This window comes from Oncorhynchus kisutch, linkage group LG15 (genome assembly GCF_002021735.2).
Source record: "Oncorhynchus kisutch isolate 150728-3 linkage group LG15, Okis_V2, whole genome shotgun sequence".
Taxonomy (NCBI): Eukaryota; Metazoa; Chordata; class Actinopteri; order Salmoniformes; family Salmonidae; genus Oncorhynchus; species Oncorhynchus kisutch.
The window spans coordinates 85,299,538-85,322,903 of record NC_034188.2 but is presented as its reverse complement, the minus strand read 5'-3'; the positions used below and the strand labels follow the sequence as shown (position 1 = coordinate 85,322,903).

Sequence of the window (23,366 nt, the reverse complement as noted above, 5' to 3'; positions counted from 1 at the left end):
GAATAGAGTGCCTGGATTTGTCAATTCACATGAAAACACATTTTTATTTCTATATTTTAGAAAATGATGAGTTAGAAACGAGGAAAGGGATTACATTTCACATAAGACCCATAGCACTGTTTCACTGAGAGCGCAGGACAACAACTCATCATTTCACACATATAGCAAATAAAGCCAGTTGCTCTGCCTTTACAGGTAAGCCTATGGTCATGTATTGCGCTGAGAAATAGGCAACATGATGCTGTTACACTGTCGGTTGGTTTCTTGCGTTGGTTTCTTCTTACATGTTAGATATCTATTATAACATATTGCTTGTTACATGGCATACCGTTAATTGTTATGGTTGATGTAAGAGTGTGTGAGGTCTACTGAGGAGGTCTACCCACCGATGAGTGTGTCTGCACCCAGGTCAGTCTGCTCCTGGTCGGGGGAGCAGAGGGAGAGCTGTCCCTGCAGTAGCCTCTCCAGGGGCATGGAGATGGGCCTGTGGGTGAGGGGTGTTGGGCGTCTCTCCACCATTACCCCCTCCCTGTCCCTTTCCCTGTTCTGGGACCCCTCCCCCCCAGCCCCTGCTCCGGCCCACACTCTGTCCTTGCCGTCTGGTATGGAGGCCTTGCGGTCCGATATGGAGGTGGAGGACTCAGCGAGCTTCATCTTGGTTTTCTTGCGACGGTTGGCGGGGGCGCTGGCGGTGCGTCGGAGGAGGTGGTCACTGATGGAGCGTTTCCTGAGGGCCGAACCACAGCTGGTGTCTACTGACGACTTAGAGGGCCTGTTAAATAAACCTCTGATGCCTCGCAGCTGACGACCCTGATGGGTGGAGAGAGAAGAAGAATGAAGAGTGAGGGAGGGGAGAGAGAAGAAGAATGAAGAGAGAGGGAGGGGAGAGAGAAGAAGAATGAAGAGAGAGGGAGGGGAGAGAGAAGAAGAATGAAGAGAGAGGGAGGGGAGAGAGGAGAAGAATGAAGAGAGAGGGAGGGGAGAGAGAAGAAAAATGAAGAGAGAGGGGTGAGAGAGAGAAAGTGTTTAGTATTTTGCATGAAAATATGAATTGCATGGTGTGAGGAAGGTTAGATAAGATGTGTCATGCTTTTCAATCACATCACAGTATTCCCACCACAATGCAAACATGCCTGAGAAACAATATAGACTGAAAACATTAACACACTTCACTCTACACAAAACAAAATATTTTCAGCAAATCAACACTTCTTTACATGAATTCGGATGAAGTGCTGAGCTGTCAATGCCACTCCCACTCAGGTTCATCATGGGGAGAATCTCAATTTGTATTTCCTTGATTCCTTGCATCGTCTCTCCTCGTCTCCTTCTCAAAACCCATTGGATGAGGTCAGAGGTCCGTCCCGTCTAACCTTCTCATCCAATAGGTTTCGAGAAGGAGGTCGAGGAGAGCGGACATGGGGAATCAAGGCAATGCAGTTGAGATTCTCCCGTGGACAAAGACATGCCCTTTAGATGGCACTATAGCATAACGGTAACTACTAACCACAGACAAACAACCATCTCATTCTCTCACTCACAATCCTTGCACATAGTCCCTCTTTACCATTATCTGTGTAGTTAGTAATGCCATGAGCTCTGATTTTATGAACCCGATAATTACTGATAAAATGCATAGAAAATCACCTAACACGAAAACACATCCATAATACACCCAATATACCAATCTTAGATATACAGTAGCATACACACAGAAATACATCTGAAACCATATACACTCCACCACACACAGTGGAAACAGTTGACAGTCGTGCAGATGCCATGCAGCATACATAGTCTACCCAGGATACCTTGTGGGCTCCTAGAAAGTGCATTATGGTAAAGCTGGGGTTCAGGACTAGTGGATTCCACTGGAAAGGAAGAAGGTATCAGCTTAGGAGAATTATATAGCTGACAACTAAGTGTAATAAATATGTATATGTAAAAGCTAAAACTGATTTTTTTTCCCCCTTCAGACCACTTATTTTCTATAGGGTCAGAGTAGCACTAGCCTGGTACCCAGATCTGATCTCACTAGCCTGGTACCCAGATCTGATCTCACTAGCCTGGTACCCAGATCTGATCTCACTAGCCTGGTCCCAAAGCTGTTTGTGTGTTTGCCTGCTCCATTGGCATTGTCAAGCAAATCATGTTTTGCAGTTCCATAAGGACATGGCAAGATCCCAGAAACAGACTGGTACCCAGGCTATATTAAAGAGAGCAGAAACAGACTGGTTCCCAGGCTATATTAAAGAGACCAGAAACAGACTGGTACCCAGGCTATATCAAAGAGACCAGAAACAGACTGGTACCCAGGCTATATCAAAGAGGTTAGAAAGTGACTGGTACCCAGGCCATATTAAAGAGACCAGAAACAGACTGGTACCCTGGCTAGGGTCAGTGGTGACACGTGGAGAAGAGGACCAGGGATACTAGGAATGTCTCAGACTGTACCTATCTTACCATAGAAGGGTTATCTCACTGCAATGTACTGTACCTACCTTCCCATAGATGTCATGAACTGAAACGTGGATAAAGATTGACGCCTCAGTCAACCCCTCCAAGTACACATGTCTATAACCTGAAGAGAGAGAAAGGGAGAGAGACAGAGAGTTATCGTTGTGGAGAGGTCATTACAATACCCCATGTAAATTAAAAATAACACTGCATGGAATAAGTACAAAAAAAGCTCCTTAAGGACAATGTAGAGACACTATTTGCTGACTGCAACAAAGAGGGGAACGTAAGCAACTTCACTTTCTACACAGACCATCCCCTGGCATGGTGCTATATTAACACAGACCATCCCCTGGCATGGTGCTATATTAACACAGACCATCCCCTGGTACAGTGCTATATTAACACAGACCATCCCCTGGCATGGTGCTATATTAACACAGACCATCCCCTGGCATGGTGCTATATTAACACAGACCATCCCCTGGCATGACACAGTGCTATATTAACACAGACCATCCCCTGGTACAGTGCTATATTAACACAGACCATCCCCTGGCATGGTGCTATATTAACACAGACCATCCCCTGGTACAGTGCTATATTAACACAGACCATCCCCTGGCATGACACAGTGCTATATTAACACAGACCATCCCCTGGCATGACACAGTGCTATATTAACACAGACCATCCCCTGGCATGGTGCTATATTAACACAGACCATCCCCTGGCATGACACAGTGCTATATTAACACAGACCATCCCCTGGCATGACACAGTGCTATATTAACACAGACCATCCCCTGGCATGGTGCTATATTAACACAGACCATCCCCTGGTACAGTGCTATATTAACACAGACCATCCCCTGGCATGGTGCTATATTAACACAGACCATCCCCTGGCATGGTGCTATATTAACACAGACCATCCCCTGGCATGACACAGTGCTATATTAACACAGACCATCCCCTGGCATGGTGCTATATTAACACAGACCATCCCCTGGCATGACACAGTGCTATATTAACACCGACCATCCCCTAGTACAGTGCTATATTAACACAGACCATCCCCTGGCATGACACAGTGCTATATTAACACAGACCATCCCCTGGCATGACACAGTGCTATATTAACACCGACCATCCCCTGGCATGGTGCTATATTAACACAGACCATCTCCTGGCATGGTGCTATATTAACACAGACCATCCCCTGGCATGACACAGTGCTATATTAACACCGACCATCCCCTAGTACAGTGCTATATTAACACAGACCATCCCCTGGCATGACACAGTGTTATATTAACCAGACCATCTCCTGGCATGGTGCTATATTAACACAGACCATCCCCTGGCATGACACAGTGCTATATTAACACAGACCATCCCCTGGCATGACACAGTGCTATATTAACACCGACCATCCCCTGGCACAGTGCTATATTAACACCGACCATCCCCTGGCATGACACAGTGCTATATTAACCAGACCATCTCCTGGCATGGTGCTATATTAACACCGACCATCCCCTGGCATGACACAGTGCTATATTAACACAGACCATCCCCTGGCATGGTGCTATATTAACACAGACCATCCCCTGGCATGGTGCTATATTAACCAGACCATCCCCTGGTACAGTGCTATATTAACACAGACCATCCCCTGGTACAGTGCTATATTAACACAGACCATCCCCTGGCATGACACAGTGCTATATTAACACAGACCATCCCCTGGCATGACACAGTGCTATATTAACACAGACCATCCCCTGGCATGACACAGTGCTATATTAACACAGACCATCCCCTGGCACACTACCCCTATGTCAAGAGAGAGGGTATTGTCCCAGGGTGGAAACTCAGAATACTAGACATTGAGGAAATTGAAACAACCTCTGTCAACATGTACAAGTCTGGGACAGTAATGGTGCAGGGCATCCTCATGCAGTTCAAGTAGGACTTTTACGGGTCAAAGAGAGAGAGCACAGCAGGAAAAGCTCTCTCTCTCTGTGACAACTCCCCCATCCTGAGTGAGTCTGATCACACCTCTTCAAAATGTCCTGCAGACAAAGATAGTCACCCCCACCCCCACCCCGAGCACTGAACACTCCCAGGTCCCACAACTGCACTGCTCCTCCATCACTGAGAGGGATACATTCACAGAGCTGGAGAGTGACATGGTGGAGCCCCCCCCCCCCCCCAACAAGACCTGGAGGGCAGAGGGTGGAGATGGACGGCTGTCTGAGTTGCTGGCTGCTCTACAGGCTGAGGTGAGAGAACTTAAAGAGGCACACATGGCACTGAAGGAGGAGGTGACAAAGCTGAGGTGTGACAGAGAGCAGGACACTCCCCCAGAGAAGCCAACAGAACGGCCAAACTCAGACCCGGACCACAACCTCAACACCAACCCAACAGAGGACAGACAACACAAGACCCACCAACACAACAGACTCCACCCCCTCCCAACAGAATCCACCCCTTCCCAACAGACCCCACCCCTTCCCAACAGATTCCACCCCCTCCTAACAGCCCTCCTGTCAGCTCCCCTGATTGCTCTCTTGACGACCCTCACACATCCACTGAGGACACATAAAAGCCAGAGAGACTGTGCTCCTCATTGACTCAAATGGCAAATACATTCAAGAGGATGAACTTTAACCCAAACACAAAGTTGCTAAACTCTGGAGCCCAAAAACTAGGTATGCCCTGGAGCTGCTATCAGAGGACAGACTAGGGTCCCCCAACCACATCATAATTTACACGGGCACAAATGACCTGAGAGCTCCGCAGGAAAGGGTTGCCACAGCACTCAAGGGAGTGATTGAAAAATCATCTTCTAATTCATCTTCTAATTTCCCCAACACACATTTATCTCCACCCTGTTACCACAAAAATACTTTCACCCTGCCACCATACAGACGGTGAATGCAAGCATATTGCGAGACTATGCCTCAAAACCTCATTTCTACCTGGCTCACCACTCCACCATGGACCTGAACAGCCTTTACAACCAGGTCCACCTCTACAAGGTAGCAATCCCAACTTTTTGCCAGGACCCAGAAGGACGTAACCCTAAACCGTAGTCTCGGCACCTCACACAGGAGCAACAGAGAAACGGACACCCCGTCCAGACCAGCAAGACACCCTCCCAGACCTGCAAGACCCCCTCCTGAAGGACCTGCACAGAGAGAACCCACGCCAAGAGGACCTACACCGAGACCACAGCATCACCAGTCACACCCCAACCAGCTGAAACCACACCAAACAAAGCCACACCCTATATAGGCCCCACTATATCAGACCTATGCCCTTTCTGCCCACTCCATGCTCCCCGCCTCTGCGACAAAGATGTCAACATGACAGCAGACATATGCCCAGGTCGTGAGCAGAGCAACAGGCCAACCCCCACTATTACATCCGTCCAAGCTCCATCCTGCAACCTAAGAGGTATGTATCCAATGCTCAACATGCTCTGCTCTCACCTACTGTGATGGTTCGGGCCTAAACCACACGAAAACAACACTAGACACTATGGAACACAAAGCTTGTACTGTCTCATCCTGGAATGTACAAGGTCTGAGGTCATCTGCCTAAAAAGAAGGAACCCAGACTTCATGTAAAAAACTTAAAAAAATACAGACATTGTCATCCTACAAGAAATATGGTTAAAAGGAGACGGACCCACTGGTTGCCCTCTAGGTTACAGAGAGCTGGTAGTCCTATCCACCAAACGACCAAGTATGAAAAATGGAAGGGACTCAGGGGGTATGCTAATTTGGTATAGACCAGACCTAATCCACTCTGTTAAATTAGTCAAAACAGGAACATTTTACATCTGGCTAGAAATGAATATGGAAATTATCTCAGAGAAAAATGTCCTGTGTGCTGCCTATATCCCTTGCAATACAATTGCCATACTTTACAGATGACAGCTTCTCCATCCTAGAGGGGGAGTTTAACAATTTCCAGGCCCAGGGACATGTACTAGTCTGTGGCGACCTAAATGACAGAACTGGACAAGAACCTGACATCCTCAGCACACAGAGGGACAAACATCTACCTGGAGGTGACAGTATTCAGTAGAGGCACCACTATCACTGCCCGGCCATCCTGAGTTCAACGGGCTAGTCAATTGGGCATTTCTGCAGTATATTAGAGCATGTCAAATTCGCGATGGTAAATGCCCATCGTAAGACATCGCAAATGGACAGCCGTGCCAGATTACTTGGTAATCTGAACGGGTTACTAGGAGCAAATTTAAAAACAAATGTTTTAATGTGTTTAGAGGGGTGCAAGGGGTCCATGGCTGGGTAGGGAGCACCCCCCACCCATGCCCATCCAATAGGGGGCACCACTGGTCATTTTGGATGTTTAAAAAAATATATTGTAAAAAAACGACTGAGTCCCACTGCTGTCTTAATGCACCAAATTCTTACATCCTATGGCTTCCTATGATCAAACATGACAAATATAACTTTTAGGTTGATTCTGGGGTTAATTTAGTGATATATTTGATATATATTATTGTTTGGTCAGTATAAATGCCATTTGGACATTTCTTATGCCATTTGGCCATGGTTCACTGACTTTTTGGTTCAGAAGCCGACTTCCAATGAACATATATTGCAAATGGACAATACATAGGCCTAATGGACAAACGCAATAAAATAAGACATATGTATGTGCATACGGTTATTACATATGTGTAATTGACCAAAAAAATGAATAAATAGAAAAACAGTCCAAAAATGACTTTTTTAGGGGTTTTAAAATGTTGAAAATGTTTTGAGATTTTCATCATTTTACCCTTGGGTCTTGACTTTGACCATTTTCAATATGAAAATCTACGATGGAGCGCGCTCGCCATATTTGTGATTTTGGGTGTATGACACTTGGCATTTCCCATGTTCCACTAGCCAAATGGTTTGGATGAACTGCCTTCCATTTGCCCAATGGCAATAAGTTGCCATTCATTTTTGTCCATTTCATGGGGTCTTCCCTTACCTTAGCGAAAACAATGTACTGAGCAAATGTTAATTTGGCTTTTTACCAAATTATCCTGTGTGACAGACCACATATTCACACTGCACACCCTAACTGACAAACAAACTAACAAAAACAAAGGCAAAGTCTTCTCATGCTTTGTTGATTTAAAAAAAAGTTTAGACTCAAATTGGCATAAGGGTCTGCTATACACATTGATGGAAAGTGGTGTTGGTGGAAATACATAGAACATTATAAAATCCATGTACACAAATAAGTGGAGGTTAAAATGGGCAAAAAACACACAAATGCAGCTTAAACCCCACCCTCTTCAACATATATATCAACGAACTAGTGAGGGCACTAGAACAGTCTGCAGCACTCGGCCTCACCCTACTAGAATCTGAAGTCAAATGTCTGCTGTTTGCTGATGATCTGGTGCTTCTGTCACCAACCAAGGAGGGCCTACAGCAGCACCTAGATATTCTGCACAGATTCTGCCAGACCTGGGCCCTGACTGTAAATCTCAGTAAGACCAAAACAATTCCAAAAAAGGTCCAGTCGCCAGGACCACAAATACGAATTCAGTTTTTTGTGTGCTCTAGGAATTCCATCTAGACACTGTTGCCCTAGAGCACACAAAAAACTGTACATACCTTGGCCTAAACATCAGTGCCACAGGTAAATTCCACAAAGCGAAAGTGAACGATCTGAGAGACAAGACAAGAAGGGCATTCAATGCCATCAAAAGGAACATAAAATTCGACATACCAATTAGGATCTGGCTAAAAATACTTATATCAGTTATAGAGCCCATTGCCATTTATGGTTGTGAGGTCTGGGGTCCGCTCACCAACCAAGAATTCACAAAATGAGACAAACACCAAATTGAGACTCTGCAAAGATTTCCTCAGTGTACAACATAGAACACCAAATAATGCATGCAGAGCAGAATTAGGCCGATACCCTCTAATTATCAAAATCCAGAAAAGAGCCATTCAATTCTACAACCACCTAAAAGGAAGCAATTCCCAAACCTTCCAGAACAAAGCCATCACCTAAAGAGAAATTAACCTGGAGAAGAGCGCTCTAAGCAAGCTGGTCCTGGGGCTCTGTTCACAAACACAAACACACCCCACAGAGCCCCAAGACAGCAACACAATTAGACCCAACCAAATCATGAGAAAAAAAAAGTTAATTATTTCCAATGTGTAATGAACAAAAAAACGGAGCAAACTGCCATTTGTCCCTAAATAGAGACTACACAGTGGCAGAATACCTGACCACTGTGACTGACCCAAACTTAAAGAAAGCTTTGACTATGTACAGACTCAGTGAGCATAGCCTTGCTATTGAGAAAGGCTGCCATAGGCAGACCTGGCTCTCAACGGAAGACAGGCTATGTGCACACTGCCCACAAAATGAGGTGGAAACTGAGCTGCACTTCATAACCTCCTGCCAAATGTATGACCATATTAGAGACACATATTTCCCTCAGATTACACAGATCCACAAATAATTTGAAAATAAACCCGATTTGGATAAACTCCCATATCTACTGGATGAAATACCACAGTGTGCCATCATAGCAGCAAGATTTGTGACCTGTTGTCACAAGAAAAGGTCAACCAGTGAAGAACAAACACCATTGCAAATACAGCCCATATTTATGCTTATTTATTTTCCCTTTTGTACATTAACCATTTGTACATCGTTACTAAACTGTAAATATACATAATATGACATTTTTAATGTGTTTATTGTTTTGAAACGTCTGTGAGTAATTTTTACTGTTCATTGTTTACTTCACTTTTGTATATTATCTACTTCACTTGCTTTGGCAATGTTAGCATATGTTTCCCATGCCAATAAAGCCCCTTGATTGGCTCACTGGAGAGACGATATCGGAGTCGGTGCAGCCAGCTGGTTTCTCCACGCATCGCGCCGACAGAAACAAACATCTTTCTGGTAAGAAGAGGGGCGGGGGCGTATGCTTCATGGTTAACGACATACAGGAACTCAAGTCTTTCTGTTCACCTGATTTAGAATTCCTCACAATCAAATGTCGACCGCATTATCTACCAAGGGAATTCTCTTCGATTATAATCACAGCCGTATATATTCCCCCCCAAGCAGACACATCGATGGCTCTGAACTAACTTTATTTGACTCTTTGCAAACTGGAATCCATATAACCTGAGGCTGCATTCATTGTAGCTGGGGATTTTAACAAGGCTAATCTGAAAACAAGACTCCCTAAATTGTATCAGCATATCGATTGTGCAACCAGGGGTGGAAAGACCTTGGATCATTGCTATTCTAACTTCTGCGACGCATATAAGGCCCTGCCCCGCTCTCCTTTCGGAAAAGCTGACCACGACTCCATTTTGTTGATCCCTGCCTACAGACAGAAACTAAAACAAGAAGCTCTGGAGGTCTGTTCAACGCTGGTAAAACATTCCCAAACCAGAAACCGTGGATTGATGGCAGCATTCGCGTGAAACTGAAAGCGCGAACCACTGCTTTTAATCAGGGCAAGGTGACCGGAAACATGACCGAATACGAACAGTGTAGCTATTCCCTCTGCATGGCAATCAAACAAGCTAAGCGTCAGTATAGAGACAAATTAGAATCTCAATTCACGGATTACAAAAAGAAAACCAGCCCCGTCACGGACCAGGATGTCTTGCTCCCACACAGACTAAATAACTTTTTTGCCCGCTTTGAGGACAATACAGTGCCACTGACACGGCCCGCAACCAAAACATGCGGACTCTCCTTCACTGCAGCCGAAGTGAGGAAAACATTTAAACGTGTTAACCCTCGCAAGGCTGCAGGCCCAGACGGAATCCCCAGCCGCGCCCTCAGAGCATGCGCAGACCAGCTGGCTGGTGTGTTTACGGACATATTCAATCAATCCCTATCCCAGTCTGTTGTTCCCACATGCTTCAAGAGGGCCACCATTGTTCCTGTTCCCAAGAAAGCTAAGGTAACCGAGCTAAACGACTACCGCCCCGTAGCACTCACTTCCGTCATCATGAAGTGCTTTGAGAGACTAGTCAAGGACCATATCACCTCCACCCTACCTGACACCCTAGACCCACTCCAATTTACTTACCGCCCAAATAGGTCCACAGACGATGCAATATCAACCACACTGCACACTGCCCTAACCCATCTGGACAAGAGGAATACCTATATGAGAATGCTGTTCATCGACTACAGCTCGGCATTTAACACCATACTGCCCTCCAAGCTCGTCATCAAGCTCGAGACCCTGGGTCTCGACCCCACCCTGTGCAACTGGGTACTGGACTTCCTGACGGGCCGCCCCCAGGTGGTGAGGATAGGCAACAACATCTCCACCCCGTTGATCCTCAGCACTGGGGCCCCACAAGGGTGCGTTCTGAGCCCTCTCCTGTACTCCCTGTTCACCCACGACTGCGTGGCCACGCACGCCTCCAACTCAATCATCAAGTTTGCAAACGACACAACAGTGGTAGGCTTGATTACCAACAACGATGAGACGGCCTACAGGGAGGAGGTGAGGGCCCTCGGAGTGTGATGTCAGGAAAATAACCTTACACTCAACGTCAACAAAACTAAGGAGATGATTGTGGACTTAGGGCACACCCCCCTATCCACATCGATGGAACAGTAGTGGAGAGGGTAGTAAGTTTTAAGTTCCTCGGCGTACACATCACAGACAAACTGAATTGGTCCACCCACACAGACAGCATCGTGAAGAAGGCGCAGCAGCGCCTCTTCAACCTCAGGAGGCTGAAGAAATTCGGCTTGTCACCAAAAGCACTCACAAACTTCTACAGATGCACAATCGAGAGCATCCTGTCGGGATGTATCACCGCCTGGTACGGCAACTGCTCCGCCCTCAACCATAAGGCTCTCCAGAGGGTAGTGAGGTCTGCACAACGCATCACCGGGGGCAAACTACCTGCCCTCCAGGACACCTACACCACCCGATGTCACAGGAAGGTCATAAAGATCATCAAGGACAACAACCACCCGAGCCAGTGCCTGTTCACCCCGCTATCATCCAGAAGGCGAGGTCAGTACATGTGCATCAAAGCTGGGACCGAGAGACTGAAAAACTGCTTCTATCTCAAGGCCATCAGACTGTTAAACAGCCACCACTAACATTGAGTGGCTGCTGCCAACACACTGACTCAACTCCAGCCACTTTAATAATGGGAATTGATGGGAAATTATGTAAAATATATCACTAGACACTTTAAACAATGCTACCTAATATAATGTTTACTGTACTCTATATCATCTACTGCATCTTTATGTAATACATGTATCACTAGCCACTTTAACTATGCCACTTTGTTTTACACTTGTGTCTATGAGGTAGTAGTTTTGGAATTGTTAGCTAGATTACTTGTTGGTTATTACTGCATTGTCGGAACTAGAAGCACAAGCATTTCGCTACACTCGCATTAACATCTGCTAACCATGTGTATGTGACAAATAAAATTTGATTTGATTTGATTTGAGAGGGACAGAGAGAGAGTGAGAGTGAGAGAGAGAGTGTGAGAGAGAGAGAGAGAGACAAAGAGAGAGACAAAGAGAGAGAGTGAGAGATAGAGAGAGATGGAGAGGCAGAGAGAGAGATAGAGAGAGAGAGAGAGAGCGAGAGAGAGAGAGAGGGAGGGAGGGACAGAGAGAGAGATGGAGAGGCAGAGAGAGAGAGCGAGAGAGAGGGGGGACAGAGAGAGAGATGGAGATGGAGAGGCAGAGAGAGATAGAGAGAGAAAGAGAGATGGAGAGGCAGAGAGAGAGAGAGAGAGGGGGGAGAGGGAGGGACAGAGAGAGAGGGAGAGGCAGAGAGAGAGAGAGAGATGGAGAGGTAGTGAGAGATAGATAGATAGAGAGAGAGAGAGAGAGAGAGAGAGAGAGAGGGGAGAGAGAGAGAGAGATGGGGGAGTGTGAGGGAGTTCAGGGACAACTCTGTCACAGACAGGCGTGTGATTGGACCAAAATAATCAGTAAGTCATACATAAGGTCCATGTATCATAGTTCACAAGAGAAGACACTGTTGCCTCTATGTACAGGCACTTTCCCAGGAGCCTCTGGCACTTCCAATGATGTGATACAAAGTGACATGATACACTCATTCATAAAGACAACATGCTGGCTTCTACAGTACTGTATGCTCCTTCACTTTATTCCAACACAACTACAGGCATTCTGCACACACACACACACACACACATCCCCAAACACACACACATCCCCCCCCACACACACACACACATCCCCCCCCCCTCCCACACACACACACACACACACACACATCCACACACACACTCACACATCCCCACACACACCCCCCCCCCCCCCCACACACACACACACACATCCACACACACACACACACACACACACACACACACACACACACACACACACACACACACACACACACACACACACACACACACATCCCCAAACACACACACATCCCCCCACACCCCCCCCCCCACACCACACACACACACACACACACATCCACACACACACTCACACACACACACATCCCCACACACACACACACACATACATCCACACACACACTCACACACACATCCCCACACTCACACACACACATCCCCACACACACACATCCCCCCCCACACACACACACACATCCCCACACACACACACATCCACACACACACACATCCACACATCCACACACACACTCACACACAGACATCCCAACACACACACACACACACACACATCCACACACACACATCCCAACACACACACATCCCCAAACACACACACATCCCAACACACACACACACACATCCCCAAACACACACACACATCCACACACATCCACACACACACACTCACACACACACATCCCAACACACACACATCCCCAAACACACACACATCCCAACACACAGACACATCCCCAAACACACACACACACACACACACACACACACACACATCCACATCCACACACTCACACACACATCCCAACACACACACATCCCCAAACACACAAACACACACACACACAAACACACACAAACACACACACACACACACACTCACAAACATACAAGACACAAACACGCTAACAAACACATCCACACACACAAACACGCACAAAAAAACACAGACACACACACGCTCACAAACACATACTCACACACACTCACTCACTGACCTGGCATCAGGCTACTGAAGGCCACAGTCCTCTGGCCCACAAAGTCTCGTCCGATGGGGTCATGGTCCCAGACAAGGAAACGCACCAGAGCCACCTCCGCCATGTGGAGGGTAAAGGACAAGTTCTCCTCCCACACGGGGTTAAAACCTGGACAACACACACTGTGTCAGAGCACACACACACGCACTCACTCACACACACGCACTCACACACACACTCACACACACACACACTCTCACACACTCTCACACACACGCACACACACACACGCACTCACACTAAAACACACACCCCCGAGCATGCCTCAGCTATGTTTGGGGCATATGCAAAGGGTACTGTCTCTGTGGGAACACACACTCACAACAAGATCTAACAAACTGAGTGACCAATACAACATTGATTCAAGTCCAAAAGTCATGTGTCTATGGTGTGTTTGGCCCAGTACTGCCCTGTTGCCTGTCATCTATGTTTAGAATAGATGACTGGGTCTGGGTGGCAGGTCACAGTCACACTGACTCTCACACACAGAGAGAGAGGAGGGCTCAGCAGGGAGAGAGAGGAGGGTTCAGCAGGGAGAGAGAGGAGGGTTCAGCAGGGAGAGAGGAGGGTTCAGCAGGGAGAGAGAGGAGGGTTCAGCAGGGAGGGAGAGGAGGGTTCAGCAGGGAGGGAGAGGAGGGTTCAGCGGGGAGAGAGAGGAGGGCTCAGCAGGAGGAGAGAGAGGAGGGTTCAGCAGGAGGAGAGAGAGGAGGGTTCAGCAGGAGGAGGAGAGAGGAGGGCTCAGCAGGGAGAGAGAGGAGGGCTCAGCAGGGAGAGAGAGGAGGGCTCAGCAGGAGGAGAGAGGAGGGCTCAGCAGGGAGAGAGAGGAGGGCTCAGCAGGGAGAGAGAGAGGAGGGCTCAGCAGGGAGAGAGAGGAGGGCTCAGCAGGGAGAGAGAGGAGGGCTCAGCAGGAGGAGAGAGGAGGGTTCAGCATGGAGAGAGGAGGGTTCAGCAGGAGGAGAGAAATGAGGGTTCAGCAGGGAGAGAGAAGAGGGTTCAGCAGGAAGAGAGAGGAGGGCTCAGCAGGGAGAGAGAGAGAGGAGGGTTCAGCAGGGAGAGAGAGAGGAGGGTTCAGCAGGGAGAGAGAGAGGAGGGTTCAGCAGGAAGAGAGAAGAGGGTTCAGCAGGAAGAGAGAGGAGGGTTCAGCAGGGAGAGAGTGGAGGGTTCAGCAGGAAGAGAGAAGAGGGCTCAGCAGGAAGAGAGAGGAGGGTTCAGCAGGGAGAGAGAGGAGGGTTCAGCAGGGAGAGAGAGAGGAGGGTTCAGCAGGGAGAGAGGAGGGTTCAACAGGAAGAGAGAGGAGGGTTCAGCAGGGAGAGAGGAGGGTTCAGCAGGGAGAGAGGAGGGTTCAGCAGGGAGAGAGGAGGGTTCAGCAGGGAGAGAGAGGAGGGTTCAGCAGGGAGAGAGCGAGAGTGAGGAGGGTTCAGCAGGAAGAGAGAGGAGGGTTCAGCAGGAATAGAGAGGAGGGTTCAGCAGAAAGAGAGAGGAGGGTTCAACAGGAAGAGAGAGGAGGGTTCAGCAGGAAGAGAGGAGGGTTCAGCAGGGAGAGAGAGAGGGCAGGGTTCAGCAGGAAGAGAGGAGGGTTCAGTAGGGGGAAAGAGGAGGGTTCAGCAGGGAGAGAGAGAGAGAGAGAGAGAGAGAGAGAGAGAGAGAGAGAGAGAGAGAGAGAGAGAGAGAGAGAGAGAGAGGAGGGAAAGGTTATGGATGTCTGGAGGTGGTGGTGGTACTATTAGATCACTGTGTGGAGGCACTGATCCATGACATGGTGCAGAGATGACTTGACTGAATGTCATATATGGTTCTATGGATGAGTGAAGTGTCTGTATGATAAATTGTATAGTGTGCGTGTGCATGTGTGTGTGTGTTACCGTTGTCGTCCACTACTCGAGTCTGCTCCTTGCAGCAGTCCACTGGCAGGCCGATGATCTCCACCTCTACAAACGGGTCAATGATCTGAAGCAGAAGAGGGAACAGAGTTACAGCATCATTGGAGCTTAGCAACACTATGCTAACAGGTGGCAACACATTTACAAGCCAAAGAGATTATTGAGCAAACTATCCATTATGTTGGCAGAGAATGAGTCTATGTGTGTACCTCTCCTCGGTCCCCCAACATAGAGTCTGGTGGTTTGGGAAGCTGCTGTCCACTGATGATTTTCAGCACCAGCTGTTTCTTGGGGTAGGCAGGGAGGGGGTCGTCACTGAACGGGTTGAACGAGCCTGAAAGAGTAAAACAACCAATCAGAACAGTACTACGATAGAATGCATCCTCAATAGTCTAGAATCACATCAACTCCTCAGCTCTCTCTCTCTGTGTGTGTGTGTGTGTGTGTGTGTGTGTGTGTGTGTGTGTGTGTGTGTGTGTGTGTGTGTGTGTGTGTGTGTGTGTGTGTGTGTGTGTGTGTGTGTGTGTGTGTGTGTGTGTGTGTGTGTGTGTGTGTGTGTGTGTGTGTATCAGTACCTTTACACATGGGTGGAGGTTTGAGGGCGTAGCCACAGTCACCGTTCACCATGAACTTGGCTCTGTTCAGCTGCATCATCCGACCCTCTGTCTGGTAGTTCAGAGCCACTGAGGAAAACACATTTAGGAAACTTTTATCGGTCTGTTCATCCTCTGAACAAATACACACAGGGGTTCTGTCTGTGTGTCCATGGGAACAGGGAGGCGTGGTGGAGAATATAGCTGAAATCACAGACAGACAGGCAGACAGGCAGACAGGCAGACAGACAGACAGACAGACAGACAGACAGACAGACAGACAGACAGACAGACAGACAGACAGACAGACAGACAGACAGACAGACAGACAGACAGACAGACAGACAGACAGACAGACAGACAGACAGACAGACAGACAGACAGACAGACAGACAGACAGACAGACAGAGAATGTGTTCCACTTCCACTGATGGTCAGTCTGGTCTGAACAACACAACTAGACCGAGAAATTTGAGCTCAATGAACGTGGCAACGATCCCACCACAGGACACGGTGTTAAGGGATTAGGAGGAAAACACAGAAAAGGAGAGGAGTAGAGGTCAAAGGTCCTCAATGGGACCTGGCAATCAGAACCTATTCTCCTCAAACTCTTGTTTACAGTAGGAGAAAGAGAGAGAAAAAGAGCGAGAGAGAAAGAGAGAGACAGTGGGCCATCACAGCAGAAATATTTGTGACCTTTTGCCACAAGAAAAGGGAAACCAGTGAAGAACAAACACCATTGTTACAACACTCTATAGACATAATATGACATTTGAAATGTCTCTATTCCTTTGGAACTTGTGTGTAATGTTACTGTTCTATTTTATTGTGTATTTTGAGTCCTTTGAATTCAATTGAATAGGGAGAGACAGAGACAAAGACTGAGAGATGGGGGGGCAGTCTAGAGGACTGGGGGAGTGGGGGTAGATAGGGCAATTAGGATCTGGCTAAAAAATACTTTAATCAGTTATAGAGCCCATTGCCCTTAATGGTTGTGAGTTCTGGGGTCCTCTCACCAACCAAAAATTCACAAAATGGGGCAAACACCAAATGGAGACCCTGTATGCAAAAATATCCTCTGTGTACAACGTAAAACACCAAATAATGCATGCAGAGCAGAATTAGGGCCGATACCCGCTAATTATCAAAATCCAGAAAAGAGCCATTAAATTCTTCATCTACCTAAAAGGAAGTGATTCCCAAACCTTCCAGAACCTACAGAGAAATGAACCTGTAGAAGAGTCCCCTAAACAAGCTGGTCCTGGGGCTCTGTTCACAAACACAATCATACCCCACAGAGCCCCAGGACAGCAACACAATTAGACCCAACCAAATCATGAGAAAACAAAAAGATAATTACTTGACACATTGGAAAGAATTAACAAAAAACAGAGCAAACTAGAATGCTATTTGTCCCTAAACAGAGAGTACACAGTGGCAGAATACCTGACCACTGTGACTGACTCAAACTTCAAGAAAGCTTTGGCTATGTACAGACTCAGTGAGCATAGCCTTGCTATTGAGAAGGGCCGCCGTAGGCAGACATGGCTCTCAAGAGAAGACAGGCTATGTGCACACTGTCCACAAAAATATATATATATCTACTTCACTTGCTTTGACAATGTTAACATATGTTTCCCATGCCAATAAAGTCCCTTGAATTGTATTGAGAGGACTGGGGGAGAGAGAGAGAGAGAGAGAGAGAGGGAGGACTGGGGGAGAGAGGGAGAGAGGAGGACTGGGGGAGAGAGAGAGAGAGAGAGAGAGAGAGGAGGACTGGGGGAGAGAGAGAGAGAGAGAGAGAGGCAGTGAAAAGGACTGGGGGAGAGAGCGAGAGAGAGAGAGAGAGAGAGAGAGGAGGACTGGGGAGAGAGAGAGAGAGGAGGAGTGGGGGAGAGAGAGAGAGAGAGAGAGAGAGAGGAGGACTGGGAGAGAGAGAGAGAGAGAGAGAGAGAGAAAGAGAGAGAGAGAGAACGGAGGACTGGGGGAGAGAGAGAGAGAGGAGGAGTGGGGGAGAGAGAGAGAGAGAGAGAGAGAGGAGGACTGGGAGAGAGAGAGAGAGAGAGAGAGAGAGAGAGAGAGAGAGAGAGAGAGAGAGAGAGAGAGAGAACGGAGGACTGGGGGAGAGAGAAAGAGAGAGAGGAGGACTGGAGGAGAGAGCGAGAGAGAGAGAGAGAGAGAGAGAGAGAGGAGGACTGGGGGAGAGAGAGAGAGAGAGAGAGAGAGAGAGAGAGAGAGAGAGAGGAGGACTGGGAGAGAGAGAGAGAGAGAGAGAGAGGAGGACTGGGAGAGAGAGAGAGAGAGAGGAGGACTGAGAGAGAGAGAGAGAGAGAGAGAGGAGGACTGGGAGAGAGAGAGAGAGAGAGAGAGAGAGAGAGGAGGACTGGAGGAGAGAGCGAGAGAGAGAGAGAGAGAGGAGGACTGGGGGAGAGAGAGAGAGAGAGAGAGAGAGGAGGACTGGGAGAGAGAGAGGATGAGGACTGGAGGAGGAGGTAGATGGCTGGAGGAGGTAGATGGCTGGAGGAGGTAGATGGCTGGAGGAGGTAGATGGCTGGAGGAGGTAGATGGCTGGAGGAGGTAGATGGCTGGGCAGGGATATATACAGTATTTTTTTGTATTTGTTTATTTTTATAAAAATATTTCATGCCATTTTTTTTACTTAACAAGTATCCGCAAAACATGACAATAAGATTGTTCAGACGTGATGTTTCTTACCCAGCTGACAGCCCACATTCCAGTAGAGCTGAGGGTTGAAGTTGGACGAGTCTATACGGTAGGCTGAGGGGTAGATTCTAGACAGCTGTCGCTGGTTGAAACACAGGAAGCGCTCAGCTCTGTGGTTCACTAGCTGCTGGGCACGAGTCTCACTGAATGACAGAACATTCCCAGGAGTACCTGACAGACGAAAGGAGAGAGGGATGAGAGAGGAAATGAGGAGAGGAAAGGGCTGAGCAGTGAATGTAAAAGGAGATGGATGAATGAAAGAGAGAGAGGGTATGGAAGTGAGAGAAGGAGAATAGGGAGAGAGAGAGAGAGAGAGACAGAGAGACTGAATGGGGTGAGGAAGAGGACGAGAGTGAAAGAGAGAGAGGGAGTGGGAGTGCCAATGAGATGGGAGATAGGGATAGCGAGAGAGCCTGATGCGTGGGAAGGGGATTGGTTTTGGATTGGTTAAGGGCTTAGCAGAGAGAGATAATGTCTTTAAGAGTGTGTGTTTTCTTACTGTCGTCCAGTCCCTCCTGAGAGGCCACAGAGTTAGTGAAAACAACCAGGTCTGACAGATCTCTACTCAGCTTCATCGTCTTCCTTTTCCTCCCTCCCCTACAGCAAGATGAAACCACAGAAAGAGTATGAAGGAGGAAGGAGAGGTGGAATGGAAGAAGAGGCATAGAGCAGAATGGATAAAGAGAGAGTAGAATGGATAGAATTGAGAAAGTAGGACGGAAAGACACGCACAGTGACAACAGCATGTGAAGTAAAGTGGAGTGTCCATCAAAGTGACAGTTTACACCCCACAGAATCACAGTTTACACCCCACAGAATCACAGTTTACACCCCACAGAAACACAGTTTACACCCCACAGAATCACAGCTTACACCCCACAGAATCACAGGTTACACCCCACAGAATCACAGTTTACACCCCACAGAAACACAGTTTACACCCCACAGAATCATAGTTTACACCCCACAGAATCACAGTTTACACCCCACAGAAACACAGTTTACACCCCACAGAATCACAGCTTACACCCCACAGAATCACAGTTTACACCCCACAGAGTCACAGTTTACACCCCACAGAATCACAGTTTACACCCGTTTACACCCCACAGAGTCACAGTTTACACCCCACAGAGTCACAGTTTACACCCCACAGTGTCACAGTTTACACCCCACAGAATCACAGTTTACACCCCACAGAGTCACAGTTTACACCCCACAGAGTCACAGCTTACACCCCACAGAATCACAGCTTACACCCCACAGAATCACAGTTTACACCCCACAGAGTCACAGTTTACACCCCAAAGAGTCACAGTTTACACCCCACAGAATCGCAGTTTACACCCCACAGAATCACAGTTTACACCCAGGAGAATCACAGGTTACACCCCACAGAATCACAGTTTACACCCCACAGAATCACAGTTTACACCCCACAGAAACACAGTTTACACCCCACAGAATCACAGCTTACACCCTACAGAATCACAGTTTACACCCCACAGAAACACAGTTTACACCCCACAGAATCACAGCTTACACCCCACAGAATCAGTTTACACCCCACAGAATCACAGTTTACACTCCACAGATTCACAGCTTACACTCCACAGAATCACAGTTTACACCCCACAGAGAAGGGAATCACAGTTTACACCCCACAGAGAAGGGCATCACAGTTTACACCCCACAGAATCACAGGTTACACCCCACAGAATCACAGTTTACACCCCACAGAATCACAGTTTACACCCCACAGAAACACAGTTTACACCCCACAGAATCACAGTTTACACCCCACAGAAACACAGTTTACACCCCACAGAATCACAGCTTACACCCCACAGAATCACAGTTTACACTCCACAGAGTCACAGTTTACACCCCACAGAATCACAGTTTACACCCCACAGAGTCACAGTTTACACCCCACAGAATCACAGTTTACACCCCACAGAGTCACAGTTTACACCCCACCGAATCACAGTTTACACTCCACAGAATCACAGTTTACACCCACAGAGAAGGGCATCACAGTTTACACCCCACAGAATCACCCCACAGAGAAGGGCATCACAGTTTACACCCCACAGAGAAGGGCATCACAGTTTACACCCCACAGAATCACCCCACAGAGAAGGGCATCACAGTTTACACCCCACAGAGAAGGGCATCACACTTTACACCCCACAGCATCACAGTTTACAACCCACAGCATCACAGTTTACACCCCACAGGGAAGATCATCACAGTTTACACCCCACAGGGAAGATCATCACAGTTTACACCCCACAGGGAAGATCATCACAGTTTACACCCCACAGGGAAGATCATCACAGTTTATACCCCACAGGAAAAAGCATCACAGGGAAAGAACTTATACAGACCAGATCAAACAGCTTTCATTGACACACTAAAGGGATATGGAGGCAGGCCAACAGCACACACACACACACACACACACACACAGGAAGAGCCTTACATCCATCTTGACTATTCCTGAAGACATGTACATAATGTAATAACATTTCACACTTTACACACACATGTGATCGACTATTAGAAGAAGATGGAACACACACAGACAGGGCACTTCAAAGTCTGGTTACGGTCAATAAATAGACACTTAGGGCACTTCAAAGAAGATTAAGGGCGCGTATAAAGGGTTTAGGGCCCTTCAAATACATGAGTGGAAGTTGCTCCAGGCTGCAGCTTGCTGTTCTGTCAGGTAAAGCAGGATTTGAGCTGACAGAACAGAAGAACCTAACTCACTAATCCTAATTTAAAATCCATGCATGTAGTTTCACTATGACATAACATGATTTATGTGTGAATGTGTGAGTTCTCCATGCAAATCTCAAGGTGGGAGTCAGCAATGAGCATGGGTCCGTATGACAAGAGAGTCATTGAGAGCTGACCTGGTGATCTGTCCTCCCGCCTCTTTCCCAGAGGTCTCCTGTCCTTCCTCCTCTCCATCGGTACTCTGGGACTTCAGCCTGGATTTAGAGTGTCTCTGCAGGAGGAGGGAAACACACACACACACATTTTCAGATACTTCCCATTAGCATTGCCCATACATGTAGTAGTCATTGTCCTACATTTAGCAGTCTGACATTTAGCGCTCTGACGTTTAGCGCTCTGACGTTTAGCAGTCTGACATTTAGCGCTCTGACATTTAGAGGTCCAACATTTAACAGTCTGACATTTAGCGCTCTGACATTTAGCAGTCTGACGTTTAGCGCTCTGACGTTTAGCAGTCTGACATTTAGCAGTCTGACGTTTAGCAGTCTGATGTTTAGCAGTCTGACGTTTAGCAGTCTGACGTTTAACAGTCTGACGTTTAGCAGTCTGACATTTAGCGCTCTGACATTTAGCGCTCTGACATTTAGCGCTCTGACATTTAGCTCTCTGACATTTAGCAGTCTGACATTTAGCGCTCTGACATTTAGCAGTCTGACATTTAGCGCTCTGACATTTAGCGCTCTGACGTTTAGCGCTCTGACGTTTAGCAGTCTGACATTTAGCAGTCTGACATTTAGCAGTCTGACATTTAGCAGTCTGACATTTAGCAGTCTGGCATTTAGCAGTCTGGCATTTAGCGCTCTGACATTTAGCAGTCTGACATTTAGCGCTCTGACATTTAGCGCTCTGACATTTAGCGCTCTGACATTTAGAGCTCTGACATTTAGCGCTCTGACGTTTAGCAGTCTGACATTTAGCAGTCCGACATTTAGACAGACAGACAGACTGGAACAATGTAAGAGAGAGGGAGATGAGACATGAGAAGTGCTCTTCAAGGAAAAGAAACAGACAGACAGACAGACAGGCAGTTAGCAGGGCATTCTTCAGCCTCACAAACTGGACCCTGTGTCAATAGATCATTATCCTGACTTCTAAGGCTCGCCATTTAAACGCCATCACTAGAAAACCAATGGTTTAGTTTTAAATAGAAAGGAATTTTCCCATTGGCAGACCTGAGACAGTACAAACATTGTAGAGTTATGATCTGGACATTGTGGACAAAGATATTTGACAAGCAATAGAGACATGTCCATCGGAGTAGAACATCTTGATGTCTGTAACGGACAAAGATGATAGTGAAAGAGCAGAGATGATCTCACCTTTTGCTTGATGTTGCTGATGAATGATCGACTTTGGGATTTTTTAAGTCCCTCTTTGGGATTCTAGAGGCACAAAAAAAAATAGACAAGATGAGCTGAGAGACTAGTGCAGTACACACCTTTTATATTCATATACTGTCCATACAGACACCGTCCTGTAAAACTACTGCTGTACACACCATTATATTCATATACTGTCCATACACACACCGTCCTGTAAAACTACTGCTGTACACACCATTATATCTTGATTTTTAATTTTATCCTGCAACTCCCCACCGGGCTCGGGAGAGGTGAATGTCGAGTCATGTGTCCTCCAAAAGAAATGATACGCCAA

General features: G+C 47.3%; 1 protein-coding gene across 1 annotated transcript in view; it reads right to left on the bottom strand.

Moving 5' to 3' along the window:
- Positions 1-23,366, bottom strand: part of plch1 (phospholipase C, eta 1) — a 139,681-nt gene that overhangs the window by 4,218 nt on the left and 112,097 nt on the right. The window contains exons 13-23 of the mRNA XM_031791220.1: positions 23,030-23,092; positions 21,827-21,921; positions 19,405-19,502; positions 18,897-19,076; positions 16,164-16,271; positions 15,798-15,922; positions 15,571-15,655; positions 13,670-13,816; positions 2,502-2,581; positions 1,812-1,871; positions 387-810 (exon numbers count right to left, since the gene is read on the bottom strand). Coding sequence (XP_031647080.1) covers positions 387-810; positions 1,812-1,871; positions 2,502-2,581; positions 13,670-13,816; positions 15,571-15,655; positions 15,798-15,922; positions 16,164-16,271; positions 18,897-19,076; positions 19,405-19,502; positions 21,827-21,921; positions 23,030-23,092 — 1,465 coding nt within the window. The remainder of the gene's footprint in view (positions 1-386; positions 811-1,811; positions 1,872-2,501; positions 2,582-13,669; positions 13,817-15,570; positions 15,656-15,797; positions 15,923-16,163; positions 16,272-18,896; positions 19,077-19,404; positions 19,503-21,826; positions 21,922-23,029; positions 23,093-23,366) is intronic.